The sequence below is a fragment of the Urocampus carinirostris genome, chromosome 6 (assembly GCF_059441175.1).
Source record: "Urocampus carinirostris isolate Australia breed hairy pipefish chromosome 6, RoL_Ucar_1.0, whole genome shotgun sequence".
Lineage (NCBI taxonomy): Eukaryota > Metazoa > Chordata > Actinopteri > Syngnathiformes > Syngnathidae > Urocampus > Urocampus carinirostris.
In genome coordinates, this window is record NC_142354.1 from 28984271 (window position 1) to 29005800 (window position 21530).

The 21530-nt window shown below is 35.8% G+C and overlaps 1 protein-coding gene across 1 annotated transcript in view; it reads left to right on the top strand.

Annotated features, from left to right (window-relative positions):
- Positions 1-21530, top strand: part of LOC148364518 (low-density lipoprotein receptor-related protein 1-like) — a 231213-nt gene that overhangs the window by 64672 nt on the left and 145011 nt on the right. The window contains exons 3-4 of the mRNA XM_088338658.1: positions 5901-6038; positions 19067-19186. Coding sequence (XP_088194784.1) covers positions 5901-6038; positions 19067-19186 — 258 coding nt within the window. The remainder of the gene's footprint in view (positions 1-5900; positions 6039-19066; positions 19187-21530) is intronic.

Consider the following 21530-nt stretch of genomic DNA (forward strand, 5'->3'; position numbering starts at 1 on the left):
TTGTTTAGTGTGGTGATGGCCCTGGGGAAGAAACTGTCTTTTAGGCTCTTAGTCTTTGTTTTAAGGGTCAAAGAGGTAGTGGCCGGGGTCAAAGGAGTCTATTATAATGTTGTTTGCTCTGCTGCGGTATCCGCTCTCGCAGTGGTTCTCAACTGGTCTGACTTCGGGACCCACCATTCCACCTTAATGACAAGCTGCAAACCAAGTCAAGAAATACCTTCCACTTCTCAAATCTACCGAATGAAAGTATTGTGCAGTTTAAAACAGAGATCTTAGATTATATTCATCTTTATAAAAGAAACGGCAAAACCAGAAATACTTTAAGTACCTATATACCCGAATATAAGCGTATGTCGCATATAAGTGACCCACTAAAACTGCTTGGACATAGTCATACTAAAATAAATTTGTGCCAAAAATATTAATAAAACATGTACCTAAACATCGATAACTATATATGTAGATAATGAACAATACTATCCTGGAAAATAGTTAAAAATAAGCAATTTTTAAACCATTTACTGCACCTTCCAGCAGCACTTCAATGGCAGGCACTCCCACACCCTTTTCGTATTTCTCTCAATCATTTCCTTCTTCGATTCGATCGTCACTGTTTTCAACGTTTCCTTATCACCAACTTTTGTGTGAGCCAGAAATAAAGGACATAAAACACACATAATCACAATACATTGAGATATGGTCCTTCTCAAACACAATTGGGTGAGAGCTGATATGACTGTAGAGAAAGAATAGATCCAACAGGGCATTATCCCCATCTACTGTTTAGGAGTGCAATTGACCCATGTTTTTTCTTCTTACTATTATATTGGCAAGGCAAAGGCCTGCTGCCAACTGTAAACGGGTCCGCGACCTACCTTTGGGTCCCAACCCACCAGGTTAAAAACACTGAGCTATTGGATATCAAATACCATTTTTCGAAACATACACATGTGTTTAGGGTGGTAATGGCCTTGGGGAAGAAACTGTCTCTGAGCTGGCTAGTCCTTGCTTTAAAGGGACCTGTACGCCTGCAGGGGAAAACATTATTGTTTTATAATGTTGTTGGCTCTGCTGCGGCATCTGCTATTAGGTGAGTGTCTTCTTAACAACGAATACAAGTTCTGCTAAGGTAAATTGATCCTACAAAGATGGTTTCGCGACGTAGCTGACCCATTCACACTTTGCATTTGAATTTTTTCTCATATTTAATCTCTTGGCCAAACATGAGTAGACTCGATCAGCTGTTCAATGGCTCCCTGTTCTTTCTAAAATGCGCTAATCCAGAATGGGGGTCTTTGTTGCCCCGTGTTAAGACGGCAGCTAAGCGCCGGGAGAGCTAGCACGGGGGAGAACGTCACACGTCACCCTGACGCTATTGTGTTGACTCGCCCCAACCCTATTGATAATTTTACTATTTTGCCATTTGTTGACTCATTGAGTGTGACTTAAATTTTTATAAAAATACTTAAAAACAATTTTTACGACAAGTTGTGGGCAGATTTTTGAAACAATAAGTTAACAAAGTGATGCCTTTGATTTCTAAAAAAAACTAACAGGAGAGGGATTCACCATTGTGTACTTATTTTTACACACATAAAACTAATTATTGCATTTTTTTCTTTAATTCTTGGTTCATGGTGCTTGAACTAAATAAGTGAGTGAAAAAAAATCTAATTACAACAACTCTAACCCTAACCCTGAGTTCCAAGTAAGGTGCATCCACTGTCCTTTAAGCTTCAGTTCAACAGCGGTGACGATCCCCTCCCACATCCCGGAAGCCTTTTGTTCTGCGTTTCAATTTAAGCTAAATAGTTTGCGATTTGTTTGGGGGGGGGGAAAAGGTATAGCTATTGCTCCGGGTCAAACCAGGAAGTAGCTAGCCAATCATATTTGGGTACAGACATACCATCAATTTTAAAAAAATGGATGTTTGAATTTTGAGTCCAGCCTAACTAAGTAGCATGAATGTAGCATCTACATTATACTTACAACAACATTAATTTCATATTGAATTGAAATGTATTTACTGCATTGTCATTGATATCAATGTTGTGGAACATTGTACGCAACAAAATTAGACGTGGCACTCCAGGATAGACATGGACTAAAGATTTTAAATAGCAAAATGATAAAAGACTGCCAGGATAAATAGGCAAAAATATTGACACCATAGTGCTTAGAGACTGCCCTAAGTTATAATACTTGTGCAAGAATATTTGTGAAAAAGGATAGTGCGTCGAAACAATAGTGTAATAAAAAGTAACAAAAACAAATAAGCCATAAAATATATATTTTCACAGTTTTGTGCAATAACATTTAAAAGCGACCCAAAATCCTACGTAAAAATAAGTCACAAGATAGGTTTTCACAGTTTTGTGCACTCGTTTAGGGTGGTGATGGCACTGTTTGTCTTTTAAGGCAGGGGCCACAAACTATCGTCTTTCCGAGTTTGAGACCTCGAATTATGTGAAATAATGCTGTAAATTTTTCTTTTGATACCTGTTCTTTGCAACAAAAAACATATTAGGTGATTGGGTGTGGATTGTTGTAAAATTAAAATAAATTATCTTTGAAATGTTTCTCCCCTGTCTCTGAAAGAAATGATTTGAGTAAATCAGTCGCTCTAATAAATCTCACTTTACAAGGAAAAAAATAAATGTGCGCCTTTGTTTTTTGTCCATTAATCATGTCGCACAGCCCTTCGACTTGGAAAGTATGTGACAGGCGTTGGGAGAGGCTGCACAAAATGCTGGGCAACAGGACAAAACTCTTGCTGAGTCATTTGTTCTTTTCTGGATGAAACACTGGTCAGAGTCACACGGCAGCAAAAACTCACCCAGGATGAAAAACAAAACGAAAAAAAAGTTGAGTCGTGGATCGTTGAGAAAGTGTCTGTGCTTTGATTGCGGCTGTCTATTCACTCCTTCAGTAGACCCTGGAGGAATTTGGGAAAGTCTGATGTTTACTCGAGATATATTTTCTCTCCTGGTGATCCCAAAGATATCTCTGAGCAAACACCAGCATGCTGGCCTGCATAACGTTGTGCTGGTATGCTTTTTTTCGGTGTCTGTTTGCTCTCTTTGCGGACGTGCACGCCTGGCTTTGGATGTATTGAAGAGGCCCGCTTGCCTCAGATGATAATACCACATTTGTACACATCGCGCCACTTTTCCAGAGTGGGATGGCGTGTGTCTGTCTTGCGGTTAGTCTGTACTTATCATGCTTGAATTTTGAGGTTTGTCACCCTTTTACTCATGACTGCCACTTCTGACGGGAAGTGCAACTGCAGTATCGAGGTCACTGAAATGGAGTTTGGATGTCTCTGGAGTTAAAATTGCTTGTATTATTCACAGGTAAAGGTTTTACATTGTTATCTGGGCAGATGGCCCATTTATGAATTTTGTTTGGGTGTGTAAAAAATTATATGCTTATGACTTGATTTGATGACCTACAAGAGTTTATTGTTTGTTATTTTGGAGTTTTGTTGCTGCTAAATGTTATTGCACCATTTTTCATTGCATTATTCTTGCGATGCACTTAAAATCTAAGCCAGTCTCCAAGCACTCTTGTAAATATTTTTGTCTAGCCATCCATATATTCTTTTTTTTTCTTTTAATCATATTTTCTCTTTTATGGCTTTGTTTTGTTGAGTGACAAGATTAGGAGTATCGATGTAAAGAGAGCACTGTATAAGAGTGTGATTGTGCCGACTGTGTTGTATGGTGCAGAGACTTGGAGACTGAACACAGATTTGAGAAGGAAATTAAATGTTTTTGAAATGAAGTGTTTGAGGAGTATGTTAGGAGTGACAAGATTGGGTAGATTGAGAAATGAAATTGCGAGAGACAGAACTGGAGTAGTAAAGGAACTGAGCAAGCGTGTGGATAAGAGAGTTCTTGGTTGGTTTGGACACACGGAGAGGATGGATGAGGAGCGAATGTTGAAGAGGATCTACAGAGCAGAAGTCAATGGAAGGAGACCAAGAGGAAGGCCGCGATTGACGTGGATGTATAGTGTTATGAGTGCACTGCAGGAAAGAGGTCTAAATAAAGTGGAAGCACGAGCTCTTGTTGGTGATAGTAATGAGTGGAGGGGTGTTGTAAAAGAATAGCTGGATGTTTGGACGCATTCTAAGGGATGGGCAGGGCACCTGTATGATGCGGCAGGGGTAAACCAGTAAAAGCTGTCGGGCCCTGCTGTTGAACAGAAGAGTGTGTTGTGTCATCCTGACCCGAGTGACGTGGCCGCTTTCTGGTGTCCCGTTTCATCTGGAGGGACGAAAGCATGACTGACTTAGGTGCCGAGGTCTTTAACTTGTTTGGGTGTTTGGGCATTTGGGTTGGCCATGGTCAATTATTTTGTTTTTTTGCTACTTTTTTCTTTTTTTCTTTTCTTTGTTTTGTATATGTGTTTGTTTTGCTGTCGGTCACTCCTCTCGAGGGATATGACCGAGGTAGATAGATGGATATATCGATAGATAAATAGATTGATAGACAGATAGATAGTAGATTTCTTTGTTTATCCTGGAGTGATCTCTAATCTCGTTCTAAAATGATCACTAAATTGCTATCAAAGGAAAATAAAGAGAAACAAGGGTAAGTTACTTATATTTGTAGAAATGTTAAATCATACTACCTCAACTTCTGTATTTTCTGGACTATAAATTATTCATGGTTTATTTGTTCGACTGACAAATTCTCCAAAGCGATTTATTCATTAAAAAATAACGTAATTTTGCAAACACTCTTTCACGGGCGCCACACTACATTGTGGTTTGAACATAGAGTGCAAAAGACCTAATTTTGGTCAACTCGGAAAAGGAGCGGGCACAGGTGATTCACATCGGTAATCATGACATTTTACTATATTATAAATGGTTTCTCTATCAAGGTAAAATGAGTTTGTGTCAAGAATTATTTTAAGGTAGAAAAACATATATTTAAAATGTGGACAAAGATCTGCCATCTTCCATATCAAATAATTGACCTAGGAAATCATTGGAACACTCAATAATTCTTTTTTTTATTAATTCATGTATTTGTGATACATTTTATTTTTATTTATATGATATGTTTTTCTGTTATTCTTTTAACCTTCTAATTTTTTAAATGTTATTTAATAAAAATAAATATATACAGTACATTTATTTATTTCATTTATTTGCAATGTTCTTTATCTTTCCAGTTTCAGATGCAAAAGAAGCCATCATCTTTTATATATATATATATATATATATATATATATATATAACTCAATAATCCTAACATACAACATTTTAAAATAAGATTGAATGATTCTTAAAATGAATATGGGTAAAATGAGTGAAAACGAGTTAAAAAACAAAAAAAGGCTTTAACGGAGGTATGTTTTATAAAAATGGGGCATAGTTTTTATTTCATTCTAGTGTAAATTTCATAACGTTTTAAATACATTTCCTAGATTTGGATACATAGGTGTCTTTTAACAAATTATAAATATAAGTATCAATGGCATCAACAATGGTATTGGTATCAGTGTGGTATTATTATAATTTTTATGATTACAAAAATACTATGAAAAATAGTGAGGTTAGAAAAAAAGTTTTTAACTGTGTATATATCTTTTTTTTTTTTTCTCCCTTTGCCAATGTATCTTGAAACATGGCCTGATATTGAGTCGATACGGACGCCAGGTATTGTTTCTAGCGCATATCCCGTTGACTCCATACTTTACTAGGTTGCTGGCCTAAAATTAAATCTACAATAGGCAAATATGAGCCAAAAAATATACTTTACATCTTCCTTTTTCATGCTCCCAACACTATTTAACCATTTTTGTGACCCATCGGTGTACTTACATCATCATTGTGCAGAATGCTGCTAACCTTTTGAGCTGACACCATATCTTTCTTTATTTTTTAGGCCCGCACAGCGCCATACTCAAGTGCCCGCCTAATGAGTACCAGTGTGGGGGAACCGAATTGTGCATTCACATGAGCAAATTGTGCAACGGGGATCCGGACTGTACTGACGGATGGGACGAGGGACCTCATTGCCGAGGTATTGCCCCATGCTGAATTTTTTCATTTTCAGTCTCGCAGTGATCAACACATTCAGTGCCAATGACTATTGACCTCAAACCTCTGTCTTCCTTTTTAGTAGCTTGGTAACTATCGACTATTTTAATAGTCTACTCGACCATGAGTCGAATAGTAAAATATATTTTTTTTCTTAAATGTTGCATAAAGTTGGTTTAACTATTTGGCAAATGATAATGAACACAAGAAAATTTGGTACAATGGAACATACATCTATTATTAAACATACTGCGGATTCCTACAAAGATTCAATAAAAGTGCTCTAAGTATCTAAAACCAATTCAAGTCAGTTGAGGCAGAAATCCATAAATAATATTTATGAAAAAGTAAACGAATAACAAATAAAAATCAAGTAAACATTTTTTTTATCCCTGTAAACCATGAATAGGTTAATGAGCTGCAGTAGAACAGTAAGTAAAACGAATTTGTGCATTTTTTGTAGTACATTTAGTGGTCAATTGTAAAGTCTGTTCTAAGTGCACTATCTGTGCCCCGCAACATTACTGGTGTGTATTATATTTATTCTAGGTGTGCATGCTCTATAATAGAGGGCAATACTTTATATTTCCTATGTTTTTTTTTTTTTTACATTTCATATCTGGCCAACTGGAGTGCAAGCCTAATTATTAAATAGCAACACAATGGTAATAAACATGATTGTAAATGGGACTAAAAGAACTTAGCGATTCTCAACAGTTTGAAATCAAACAGATTTAACAACTGACGTTTGTCATTTTCAACGTTTTAACAACTATTATATGTTCTTCGGACTGCATGTATTTAATTTTTAATGATAGTCAGGCACAGTACGCCATAACGCTCAAGCTCTCTTTTATAGTGAAATATACATGTATACATTTAGAATGCATGTCATCAAAACCGTATTGGCTTGAATGTTACTTAAATCTTACAGAGACGAGTCAGACTCCCTTTTGTTCAACTGTCCGATGTGCTTTCTCTTTGAAAGTTCGTGCATCAGTGATGTACTGCCATGATATACAAGTTCTGCTTTGAAAATTCTAGCAAGTAGTCTTTTTATTTGGCTTATCCAGGCTAAAATGCCCCCAAAGAAGTTTGGTAAGCATACTTGATGTTGACGTTGTAATTTCTGTATTTTTTAATGTTGATGGCGTAATTCCCGTATTTTTCCGCTTGAGACAGAGACGCTATTGTGCATGAACAACTCTCATTAGCGATAGTAATCATTTAAGACTCCTCACTCTGTTTGAAAATCATCTCAGACGACAATAGTCGACAATGGAATTCATTGTCTATTTCTAATATGATTTTTTTGTCGACAATGTCGACTATTCGTTGCAGCTTCACGTCGTATTAAAGGAGTTAACCACAGCGTTGCTTAACGTATATATCTTCAATTTTCCCATGCTAATATCTTCCCGCTGCACCAAAACAGTCACACTGAGTGGCAACAAATACATTCCCTGTGTGAGGTCACTGTTATCACAGTGCAACGGGTTCAGACGTTCTGTAACCCAAAAGCTCAAATGTCTCCGTCAAGCTCATTTCGCTATGACACACAATCCAAACTGGGCTCATAGAGATAGCGATTTTTATCAAGACGGCAAAAAACAAACACAGTGTCCAAATAGATCAATGTTTGTGCTCAGAAATATCGACCTTGTCAACATCTAACGGCAAATCGTTTCGGACGTTCGGGTTGTCTTCATCCTTGATGTGGCATTAATGGGTGGTCCATCAAGCGACTAGCACCGAGCAAGATGGAAAGTCATCTCCGATTATTGAGAATTGATCTGAGACGAGCAACTGTTCAGTGTTGACAGGCTTAAGATTCGAATGTAGTTGGAGCAGACGCTTCGGAACAAGTATCAGATACAGTGAACCGCCGTGTATCGCGAGGGTTACGTTACAAAAAGTAGTCTTAACCAATGAAGTAAAACCTTCCTTTTTTGTTCACTTGCATCAATAGAACGTTTCTTATTAAGTCCAAGGACCAGTTCCAACACGGTGCACGTAAGTGTGACCAGGAGAACATTTTCAAAATTTGAAAATTCGTATTTTTCCTTTCTGGAAAATTATGTTCAATATTTGGCAGCTCTGGCGATGTATAGATAGTACCTAAAAATAACCCCCCCACCCCCTTAAAAAAACAACCAAAACACAAATCACTTTATAGAATGTTAGACAAACATTGTATATGTCTTCACAGTCATGTGGAAAATATCTTTGAAATCTGTTTTTCTTTAGTTTATTATCTAAATTGTCTTTTAATTGTCCGTATCAAATGCAACATTTCTTTAATGTTAAAAAATACATTATTTTTGGAGAAATATACTTACGAAAGTTATCAATGGAACATAATGTGCAACAAAATTTAAAAGAAAAGTAACTAATTAACTATTAGTGATGTTTTTTTTTAATCACTTTATTCAAACCCATATGAGTAAAGTACCCAACTTGTACAGAGTACAGACACTACTGGCACATTTCACACAAAACTATCCAGTACTATTTTTTTTTTGATTTCATGAGATGAATGACAATTTATGAACTTATAAGTTTGATCTGATTATTATCTTAAAATAAATAAATACAATTTTGCGGAACCCAAGAAGAGCGCCCAATATTGGTATCAATGGTGGTTGCAAGTACCGATACTGAACTATGTCTGGTATCGTTCTGGTATTGGAACCACTGGACCAACTGGTATGACTAATAATAGGTGTTATTTAGGCATATTTACATGGACACTGTGTAATATTTGACCACTTAATGTTGATGTATTGTGTAGTATTTTTTTACCTCTAGGAGGCGCTAGAAGATACACACTGTCCTTTTATACTGATCTAACAGAGATATACTTTGCTTTTGTATCCCTTTCTGGGCTTTGGGTGGGGCAAATCCTGACTTTTTTTCCAGCCAATCACTGGACTTTATTGGTTTATTTTTACACAACAAATTCCGACACCACATCAAGGGTTGTGTTCTCCTTAGAGAAAAGTAAGAAAAATAAATGTGATAGAAGCAGCTCAACTTGTCTCTGATAGCGGATCTGTTTCAAATTAGATGAGTAAAGCAGAACAGGAAGTAGCCAATCATGCACTTTTCTTGTCTACTCTTTCGTCTTTGCGAATATTTTTATGAAATGTTTGCACTGTTTATGTGAGAATGGCTCTGCATGCCTTAGGATTTTAGTTGGAGGGGGCAAAATGTAGCTTTCAACAAGAAAAAAAAACATTTTTGCTACAAAAGAACGTAACAAATACATCATGAAGGCTTCTGCGAGCCTGCTTGAATTATAATACAATGGTCAAGCAGCAATAAGTCTTGTGAACATTTTCCATTTTTGTTTGACTTTATTGACTTTCATACATTGTTTCAACAAGATAACCTTTGGCTTTTTCATAAAAATCAATTACAAAAGGAATAACAAGAAGATTTAAATGAAAATGATTGGTACATGCTGCACAGTAACAACAAAGCTCTTAATTAGAATGTTGTCTCGGGAAAACACGAGTGCATGAGTTGAAATCCATATTTAGAAACACGAGCGTTGAGAAAAAAAATGAAACGTGACTGGCATGTTTATCCATTGAAATAAAAATATGATTAATGGTGAGGTGGGATGATGGATTTCGAACTTGTTATTGAGTTGAAAAACAAAGCAAAAAAGATAGATAGATAGATAGATAGATAGATACTTTGTTCAAATTCACAAAACTAAATGGAAACGATATCATCTGATATTTTTATAAATCAATCCTGCCGTGTGTAGGAATACATTTACAGATGAATAAATAACTACAAATATCCATCCATCCATTATCTGCACCGCTTATCCTCAGTAGGGTCGCGGGGGGACTGGAGCCCATCCCAGCCATCTCCGGGCAGTGGGCAAGGGACACCCTGAACTGGTTGCCAGCCAATCGCAAGGCACACAGAGACAGACAACTCACTCGCTCATTCACACCTAGGGACAATTTGGACCGGCCAATTAACCTGACATGCATGTTTTTGGAATGTGGTAAGAAACCGGAGTGCCTGAGCTGCCGTGCCACCAACTACAAATATAGGCCAAATAGATAAATGAATACATAAATAAATCACAAAACTCCTAAATATATGGCATACATGTGATGTATTCATGTATTCATGCATTTTTATCGTGTATTTTGTCGTGTGTGTCAAATGAGGGGGCGGGTCTAATTGGCTGAGCTTTTCAACTATTGGTGGATCACTGCAGTAACCGATTATTTCATCACTGATCATCCAACATATGAAAGGAAACTAGGAACTGTGAATAAAGTTTGCCATGACAAAATACATGACCAAATATGCGACCAAATCGATGACATAACAACTGACAATCACACGACAAAATACACAATAAAATTAATTGCAAAATTATACGACATAATACACGACAAAATTCAGGACAAAGTATTTGACAATATATAGCAGAAAGTATACGACAAAATACACAACAAAATAAATGAAGAAATATATAACAAAACACATGACCATACATACGATGAAATACACGATCAAATAGAATAGAATAGAATAGAATAGACCTTTATTGTCATTGTTACAAAATGGGTTAACATATTGTGACAACGAAATTGGGCATGACACTCCAGTTTCACATATTCTAGGCGAGGTAAAAAAGCCAAGAAGGTAAAGGAACAGAGAAGATAAGGTAATAAAACAAGGAGGATAAGGTTATAGTTATAATTTACACAATATTTACACAAGGAATGTCGGCATGTAGGATGTTACATACAGTTTGGTGTCGTAATACAGTTTGGTATCGTAAGGGTTTATGCAATTATGCATTTGGTGCAAAAATAGTCATCATAGTGCAAAAAATACACGGCAATATATGCTGCCAAGTACGCGACAAAATAAATGTCAAAATGCACGACGAAATTACAGACCAAAAACATGACAAAATACACAACAAAGTACATGTCAAAGTACATGACAAAGCACACAACGAAATACAACTAAAATACCTTGCAAACACACAACAAAGTCCCTGATAAAATACACAACAAAGTACCTGATAAAATACACGCCAAAGTACACGCCAAAGTACGAGACAAAGTACGGGACAAAATACAAGACAAAAAAACTGACAAAATACACCATACAACACAAGACAAAATTAATGAAAAACACGCGCAGAAATAAATAACTGACAAAATGCAAAAATATATAAGTACATTTTACCTATGTCATATATTCAGGTATTACGTGCTTTATTTATACGTCATGAATTTATAGGTATTTATTTGTGTTTCTATACATTTATTTCTGCATGTAACACAAAAGGTCCTCCATGAACTGGGTCCTGTTTTTCCAAAATTCCGACCTTGACTTTAACTTTGAACACAGAGTTCCTACAAGCCGCATAAATACGCACGGGTGGTTAGTCGCTATCCGTTTTGTGGTATTTTTTTTTTGCCTTGCGCTGATGTTGAACTGCTGCTTCGTTTCAAAAGAAGTCTGCTGCGAGAACACAAACATATGAGTCACAATACTATGTAATGATGAGGGAAGAGATTTGTTTTTGTTAAATAGTACCTTGAAGGAAGGATTGTCACGGGTGTCGCAAAAGTGCTTTTCATTGCTTTTTACGATGTTCTTTTTCTCTTTTCACTACTTTTTCATATGATGTAAGAATTTTTAATACTTTTTAGTATGTTTCGTATATTTGGAATATTTCAATACTGTTTCATACATTTCACTTCTTTTTTCCTTTTTCACTATTTCATACCATGTAAGAATTTTCAATACTTTTTAGTCCTTTTTGTGTATTTTTATACCTTTCAGTTCTATGTCATACTAGTAAGTTTTGTGTATTTGAATTTTTTCACTACTGCTTTATACATTTCACTTTTATTTCTTTTTCACTACTTTTTTATACCATGTCAGAATTTTTAATAATTTTTTAGTACTTTTTGTATTTTTTGTACTTTTCAATTCTCTATCATACTATTACGTTTTGTATATTCGACGTTTTTCAATACTGTTTCATACATTTTACTTCTCGTGTTTTCCCTTTTCACCACTTTTTCATACTTTGTAAGAAGTTTTGATACTTTTTTGTACTTTTTTGTCGACTTTTATACTTTTCAGTATTCTGTCATACTAGTATGTTTTGTATACCAATTTTTTAAATACTGTTTCATTCATTTCGCTTCTTCTTAATTCGTTTAGTTGTTATAATTTTCAGTCCATATTTCACTTTTTTACATTTCAGTTCTTTTAGTACTTTTCAGTACGCTTTCATGTTGTTGTTTTTATACTTTACAGTACTTTTTCATAGTTTTTGTTACTTTATCATTCTTTTCAATAGTTTTTGTCCTTTTTTCATACCTTTCATTAAAAGTGCATAAACATTCAATACTAATCCATAAATATTGATCTAATTGATCTTAGTGGTAGATTGTTTCATTTGGACCCAACTTGGGTTATTATGATGCCCTACGTTTGAATTTTCACTTTTAGATCAGGTCTCAATCATGATGACTTGTTTTATTTTCCTGCGTTGTCTTTTTATTTTTGTTTTGGGCCCGAAAACCTTGTCTTGTGAAACCCAAACATTCCGCTAAATTGCTCTCAGTCAGTTTCCTGAAAAATATCGGCGTGGTAAAAAAAGCGAGTCATCGAAGAAACGCTAAAACAATAACATTAAACTGAAATGACAAAGAGTTTATAATTCCCAGAGGGAAAAACTCAAGTGTTGAGGCACTTAAAAAATGTCCATAAAGTGAGTCACTGGAGGTTTTATGTGATCAAAGCCTTTTTTCTTTTGTCATTTTTAAATGTGGAAAACATTAGCGGTTTTTGGTGACTAATCAAAAGTTAAGTACTGCTATCTCTGTGAAGAAAATTGGATCAATATTTCTTACTCAGAACGTTGCAAAAAAAAAAAAAAAAAAAAAAAAAATCACACTCCCTTGGCAGAACACTTTGCCCATTACATTTCATATCTTACGTGTTTTTGTTGTTGTAAAATAATGAAAAAATAATCTTCAGATCCTTTTTCTTAAGGTTTTATGATGAGATAGTTAGAAATAGAAAAAAATACAAAAATATCAGAAATCTTCCATATGAGACAATTTTGTTTATTTCAGGAAATTGTTGATAATTTTATGCAATGCAATTAAATATGAAAACCATTATTAACAATTATCATTTTAAATGCTATTTTTCTTATTTTTCCAACTATAATATGTACTTAACAGGGTTTATTTCAGGAAAATATTGAATATTTTGTTAATTGTTGCAAAATATTATTTAATATCTAGTAAAGAAATAAAAATATATATTTTTAAATACTGTTTTTATTTTATTTTAACAAAATAGCACTGTATTCCTAAATAAAATTGTTTATTTTAGGATTCTTTTGATACATTTATTATTCTTCTATATGGTAAATGTACATAATGGTATTATTTACTGTGAAGTAAATACTTGTATTTTTTTTATCAAATAGTACACGTAAATACAATTGTTTATTTAAGGAAAAGGTTGATGATTTCAAGTATTATTTCTGTTGTTTTCCATGTACTATACCTACAAAAATTACTGAGTAGTAAAATAATGAAATGTATCAATTTTAATACTCTTTTTAAAAAAAGAATAGTACACAGTATACCTGAATAATGTTATTTATTTCAGAATTGTTTTTCTCTTATTTTTGCTGTATGATATACTTACATAATAATGTATTACAAACTCTGTAGTAAATACGATATATTTTTTTTAATATTAGTTTTCTTATTTCACTATAGATATTTTCTACATAAAATTGATTATTTCAAGATTTTCTGGGATCATTTTACGTATTATTTCTTATTTTACTACATCATTTACTAACAATATTATGTAAGTTTACTACGAGATACCAGATCACAATATACTATACTGCACTACTTAAAATGATCAACATTATTTTGAAATAAGCAAAATTATATAAAATAAGTATTATATTTATTATTTTGCTATATAGTTAACAATAATACGGTATTAAGCATTCTAAATGTTAAAAATAAAATACACAAATAATATTTTATTTAATATTATTGTTTATGAGGTTTTAAGTATAACAATAATTCTTAAGAAAACATAGTTTTTTTTTTTTATTGGTTTGGTTTGTGTTTTTGTTTTTTTCAGTTCTGTATTTGTAACTTAATAAAAATGGGTCACTGTGACCAAGAACACTTAAAGCAGAAGCAAAACACATTACTTTAAAATCTAATTCCAGTCATTTGACTGCTAGAATGCTGAGAAGGGCAAGAAGATATTCCCATATTTTTTACAGACTGAAATACTTTTTAGTGCTCTGTGCTCGTTTTGAGTTTTCCTTTTCATTTTTTTTTCCTAATTGCTGTGTGTCCTACTCAAATAAGATCTGTTAAACTGCGTCCCGATTGAAAAAGTGCAGCTTGTTGTTGCCATTCGATCCGACCGGCTGCACTTTATTCAAGGACAGTGCGGCGAGTCATCGTGATTTACGCCGCTGACCTGGCTCTTTTATTCCTCAAAGCTCTTATTTGCCGTGACGGCGCCGTCACCACCACAACTCTGGCCACACACTGCCGTTGCCTCCCAAAATGAAAACTACGTGCTCACGTGCTGACTTGTAAATGAATACAGTAAACCCTTGTTTATTGCTCGGGTTACTCTCCAGTAACAACCAGTGGTAGTCAAAATCTAAAGCAGACCAGCGTTACGCCAGATAAACCCGTTAAAATTACAATATAGTAAAGTAAGCACTACTTATAGTATGTCTTTTATAATTATGAATAAATAACATATATAAATAAATATACACAAAAGGAAACATTTAATTTATGTACCTTTGGTGTGTCGTCACCTTAGCTGGTACGGTAGAGTTAATGGGTAGGTACGGAGGGGACTGTAATAACAGATTAATAATGAAACAGATTTTAAAACTTCTGGTTGCGAAGACTGTCATTCCCTTAGAAGAGAGGTTGGGAATCCATGGCTCTTTTCATGTGTAAATATGGCTCAGAGATAAAATTTTCATCATGCAAAAGTGTTCCAATCCTGACTAGCTCAGAGTAAGAGGTTCAGTCCAGTGTATAAACGGCACATCCCAACTGCAGCTTACAGTCAAGGTTTCTCACCAACAGACCCCCTTTTGCCTGTAAACTCCTAAGAAAATCCTTTATATGAAAGCTCATTAAAAATGTATGTTCAGTGTTAAGACACTTTATGATTAAAAACCCATAGAACAGACTTTTAACACCCAGAAACTCCAGCCTAGCAGACAGAATTTTTATTTAGAGTGAGCCGTAAGGGGTGGGCGTAGCTATGGACACAGCTCACTTCTCTCTGCCCAGCGCCGTCTGCACTGAAGGTAAATACGTCAGTATCCTCGTTTGCAGTATTTTATAAAAAATCTTTACAAAAGAACCCCGCACCTTTGAAACATTTATTTATAAAAAAGACGACTCTCAAGATCTTAAGCATCTGCAAGGGGGAAACAAGTTTAAAGTGGTATACAGTGTTTGTTGATATGAGAATCAAATAAGTCAAACAGTGAACTAAAATGAACTGAAAAATGTATCTTTGTCTGCAGAGCGGGTTTGGCAGGTTAGCTGAATTTTGTCTTAAAATATATAGTGTGCCCCCTTTCTTAAAATCAAAATCAAAATATTTTGCTATTATGGCTCTTTGGGTCAAAAAGGTTACTAACCTCTGCCTTAGAAGGTTTTCTTGCTTTAATAGCATCCCTATTTTTAATAATAGTCCCAAATGTAGATTGGTAAAGTGTGTGCAAGTTAGCCAGGGTGGCGCTTCATGTGCCCTCTTTGTATTTCTTGATGATCAGGAGCTTTGTATCCATGGTCATCATGTTTTTGCTTCTCCTTTCACCATCTCTGCAGGTGTCAAGAACCAGAAACAGAGACCGGACCCAGTAGCGTTCGTTTACTCAGTTTTATTAATAAAGAGAGAGAGCAGTGCTTGCGTCCACGATCTGATGATCAACGGACACGGGTAGCAGGTGACTGGAACGCAGAAGTGTCGTGTCGAGCGAGGATAATCGTAGACTTGCAGGAATACTGGTCGTTAGCCGGGACGGGAGAGCAAGGGCGGTATCGAGTCCAGAAACGACGTCGGCAACAGGTGTCAGGCAGGAAGCGGGGCAAAACAGGTCGGATGTCGGGATGGCAGAACAGGGCATAAATGGGTCCAGAAACAGGTCGGAAACGGGTGTCAGGCCGAAGAAAACAGGGCAGGAAAAATGTCGAACGGAATGAGCTTGCCTAGCTGGGAGCTTAGGGTCGCAACGATCTGACAGTGGTCTCTTGAAAGCCGGGGGTTTAAAAAGAGTCTCTTAACCAATCAGCTCTCAGAGCTGTTGGCGCCAATTTGTCAGTCACAGGTGCCTTGAATCGGCAATCATGACAGCAAGCCTTGGAGGCATAGCAATGAAATACAGTAATTCATCGCGAAAAACATATGGTTCTGAAATGAATGAAAAAGATAAATGCATTGTGGGAGGGAGCACAGCCAATAGCATTTCTGCATTTTCATTTTGCCATGATGCAAACTGTTGATCAGCGTTTTGTATGAGATTGCATTTCATACCAAGGCCTTCAGTAACCTGAATCAATCCAACCCTCAATAATATTTCATGGCTATAAAACATTTACTGCAGCTATGGCTGAAACACATTTAAAATCTGATAGAAAATACATCTTGGACGCACTAACATTGCAAAGTCTAAATTGAATTAGTTTTTGGGCTTGCACATTATTGAGTTGTTGCTTTCGTATAGGGGGGAAAACCTCGTAAAGAAGGGCCAAAAAACGTATTAATCCACACTATAAAGTGAAAACGTCGGATGTCCGGGACACCATATCCTGGGGGTCCACGGTATTATACAATTCAATATTTTTGTCGTTGCAGAACGTTTTTTTCGACGTTTTGGATTTTAAGAACACCTCAAATGTCAACATAAATTACGTACAGTATTTAACGTAAATGATTTAAATACTTGTACATAGTAAACTGCATTGTTATTGACGTTGTGCAGAGGTCTTCAAAACGGTGCCCACGGGCACTAAGTAGCACCATAATACCACCTGAGTGGCCTGAAAATATGTAATGGGTCGTTATTTTCCTGTAAATTTGATATGTAACTGGCATGATGTGTAGTTTTCTGAGCCTTTTCTCACTTCTATTACTTACAACCTGGTTATAACATAGTAATAACAGTGACAACGCGTTATTTTCAAAATAGGTACAAAACTAGTAGCCTTTTGGCCCAATTAGTAACAAAAAAAAAGCTCCCGGCCTGAAAAAGGTTGAATGCCTCTGACGTAGGGATGGAGAGAAAGCAGCAACTGTTTATCCAATCAGAATGCAGAACATAATGCACACTACAAACCAGTCAAGTAGCGAAACTGTGAAAATTAAATTGTGTGATAGCAGGATTTACTGTATTCCCTAGAACATCGGTCGGGAACCTTTTTGACCTAAATAGCCAAATAAGCAAAAATATTTCTGTTTTAAATTTGAGAGAGCCATACCATATATTTTATAGATAAAATTTGACAAGACCGCCTGACCCTCTCACCAAATAAAAGCTAATTTTTCAGCACATTTTAATTTATTGTGTGATGTTTGATGATTTGATAAAATAATAATAATGCCAGAACCTGTGTCCCATATCATAGTAAAGATACCACTTAAAATGGTCTCCCTCCAACAGTTACTAAGAGTTTTGAAGCTCATGTTGACAGTCATCTTGTCCTACCTAATCGGTTCAAAACAAGGTGTGAGCAAAGTTCTTTTATAAAAATGTCACAAAATACTGCAAACAAGGATACCAACGTATTTACTTTCAGTGTAGACTCTGCTGGATGAGGGAGTGGAGTGTACTCCGCCCATACCTACAACTCACCCAATTAAATTACTTTGGATGCTTTGTTAGTTTTTGTGTGTTTAGTTTTTTCCGTGTTTTTTCATGTTTAATTTTCTCAGCAATGAACAGATTTATTTTTAATGAGGCTTCTCATAAAGAATCATTCAGCGATTTACAGCTTCAACGGTGTCTGTTGGTGTGATATCTTGACTATGAACTGTATTTGACACTGTGCTCTATATATACTGGACCGATCCCAAAGTACTTAAAGCTGTCTCGGCTTCACATGTGCCTCAATCTGCTCCGCATGCAACTATACAGTAAGTACTTGCGCGAGTTCTATTTTGTCTCCGAGCCAGTTGTACTCATGAAAAGAGCCATATATGGCTGGCGACCCATAGGTTCCTGACCCCTGCCCTAGAATGTAGATACTGGTACCTTAAACTTTAGTAGTGTTAGGAATTAAATATTAAAATGTACCGTTTACCAAATTGTTCGAATTAGTTATCTGACGCCATTAACCAAACACAACCTACATTCTCCTAACAATGCGCGCTCGTGTCTTGATGTGAAAAGATGGACAAGAGACCGGCATTTCCACTCAGGGGCAGATTTAATTTCTTAAATAATTTAGCAAAGTGAACTCCATCGAATTAGCCAAATTAGTGTCGCTCGAGTTTCTGTCAAGCCTCCTCTCTCGATCTTCTGCCTTTCTTCCTCTGCCCACGTTTTTTTCCGCAAGCTGGTGTGCCCACTCCTCCCATGGGTGTGCCAATGAAAGCCTCCACCCCCTTGCCTCGATGTCTGGAGAAACTCAAAACAACACCGGGCGTTTATCAAAACAATGCCTGACGTCATTCGTCAGAGGCCTGTTATCAAAATTCCCCAGCCAAAACATTCCGAATTTGGAACAGCGTGACCTGAAGCCCACTCCTTGAAAATCTTCATTGCACTCGATAAATGTAACTTGTATTTAATCGTATAAAATCCTTTGTAGTAAAATGTATAAAATCCTTCAGTAGTACATTAAATGCAAGACATGCTCTTCGTAGTCATTCCGCTATTGATGCTCAGTCTGATCATGTCTTTTTCTGTTTTTACAGAGTTTATATCCAACTGCTCACTCATGGGCTGTCAGGATAATTGCGCCGTGACCCCAACAGGACCCGCCTGTTACTGTAAAAGTGGCTTTGAGATCAGCTCCGATAAAAAAACATGCAAAGGTGAGTTGTGTGTGCTTTATGCAAATTACTTCAACTCTCTGTACCTTGTACCGTCATATGATTCATTCATTTATTGATTTCTTTATTTACGTTAATAAGCAAGTCATGAATTCAAGCGTGGTTTCGCATTCAGGTGCTGATAAGCGTGAAATGATGTAATGCCTCATTGCACTTTTCAAGAAGATCAATTCAAGCAAAAGGTATTTGTTTGGATAAAGGGCGAAGCGAGGTGGCTTTATTCAACCTAAGCAGACAAAACACCACAAATTAAGTGCGACACAATAGTCAAGTCATGTTTATTTGTATAGCCCTTATTCACAAGGAGTCTTAAAGGGCTACATAGACCACAGATTATTGCAAACCACAGACTATTATTACACCTTCCCCTGATCTAAAAGCTACATGAGGGCAAGGAAAAACTCAAAACCTCAACATGAGGAAAATGAAGAAAAACTTAAGAAGGGACCACACATGAGGTAATCCCCCTTCCAGGTTGACCAGGCTGCAATGGATGTTGAAATTTCAAATAATACACAGCTATTGTCAACATGGAATATAGCTTATTCATAAACCATAGAATCAAAGTGTGTTTTAACCTTTAAACAGAAGTTAAGATTCAGAGAAAAGCAGAAAACAAAAGTAGATGAATTAGATTACGACGTGTACGTCTCGTGATACCTTTAAATCATTCGAGCAACGAGACGTGCCAAAATCTGCTTCACTTTTATTGGCGTCAGTTTTCTTCCGGCACAACAATTTAATCTTGCATCGACGTGTTCGCTTTTTAAGTTGAAATGCTGCTTTTAAGGGGAAATTTGGGCCGGAGAAACTTTGATGGGATTCGATCGTAATCTCCGGAACCGGTTCCATTTCTATCGACCAACATTTTATTATCAGTTTCACTTCTTTGGAATCCAAAATTGAGTCAAAGATAATAAATTAGTAAAAACTATTATTATATATGTATTTGCATATGAATTAGGTCAATAAAATAGGTGTAGAAATATATATCACAATAGACAACGTTATTCCCCAATATTCCCTTTTTTCAAGAGGGTGAGAAAACCTTTAAAACATTGAATTATGGAGATATTTTGTTTTACATGATAAATGTATAAATGACAAAAACATGATTAATCATTGAATAACTTCATTGCACCACTCAGGGACAATTTTGATAATTAAAAAACAAAATTGAATTTTTTAACATTGTTATTTTTTTCTCATTAGTGACGATATGCGGAGAAACCCCCCCGACATTTTCAAGTACAAAAAAAATATCATTCAACCTTTAGAATAGCACTCTCTAATAAAAGACATAAAATGTTGATCAATTCATGGGTCTATATTTTGATTTATGTTGTACTCATTTTTCAGACAAATACCAATATAATACTCAGCTTTTGAGTGATCATTGAGATCGATCCCAGATACGGATACCATAAGCACATAATCTGCCCCATAAAATTAAATGATATTGGTAAAATTAGGTGCTTTTACATCCTAACATATTTCTCCCTAATGTTGTATTTAAGTAATGCTCATTAATTATTCCTCTAGTTGTTAACTCTAGTTCCTTTTTGCAATATAGCAAAATAGCATGCCATTGGCCTGCTATTTGATATTTTTCAGTGATCAGTCAAGTAACTGTAACATTCATCCATATCAGTAGATGGCAGCAGATTACTTTTTTTGTATAGACAAATTATCTGCTGATGATAGTACAGGAGAACATGTGTGATAGTACGGTATTTTCACGACTATAAGGCTAATTTGGCTATGAGGCGCACCCCCAAAAACAGTTTTTTGTCCTCTATTTTCCATACATAAGGCGCACCGGATTATAAGGTGCTACAGTGGGAACATCAACAAAAACAGTCAGATAGTTCAGTCAAACTTATAAACAAACCCTTAACGTTCCGACGGCTCGCAAAGAAGCAAATACGTGTCTCAGACACCTACGGTCACGGTGTCTGTACGATGTCACCAATCACTCAAATGCGTCATTCCACATATCAATAGGAAGGTTGAATTTAATTAAAAAATGGACTCACCACAGAAACATCAAGATCAGTCTGAAACAAGATACTGGAAAAATATAAAGCCGGAGTAGCTCACCAAAGTCGCCTTGCAGCCATCACGTTCAATAATAATACGCAACCATGGTCCTCTTTCATCCGTGAGTATAGTAAAATATTTACACACTCCAAAACACACAACAATGCCGACAGATAAAAGAAAAAATCCGCCGAGATGCATCTGCATCGTTGCTTGCTACTAGCTGTCTGTTTAGCCCCATAATTCCTGTTTACAAATACAGACTAGTAAGAAATGTTTTCTCCAT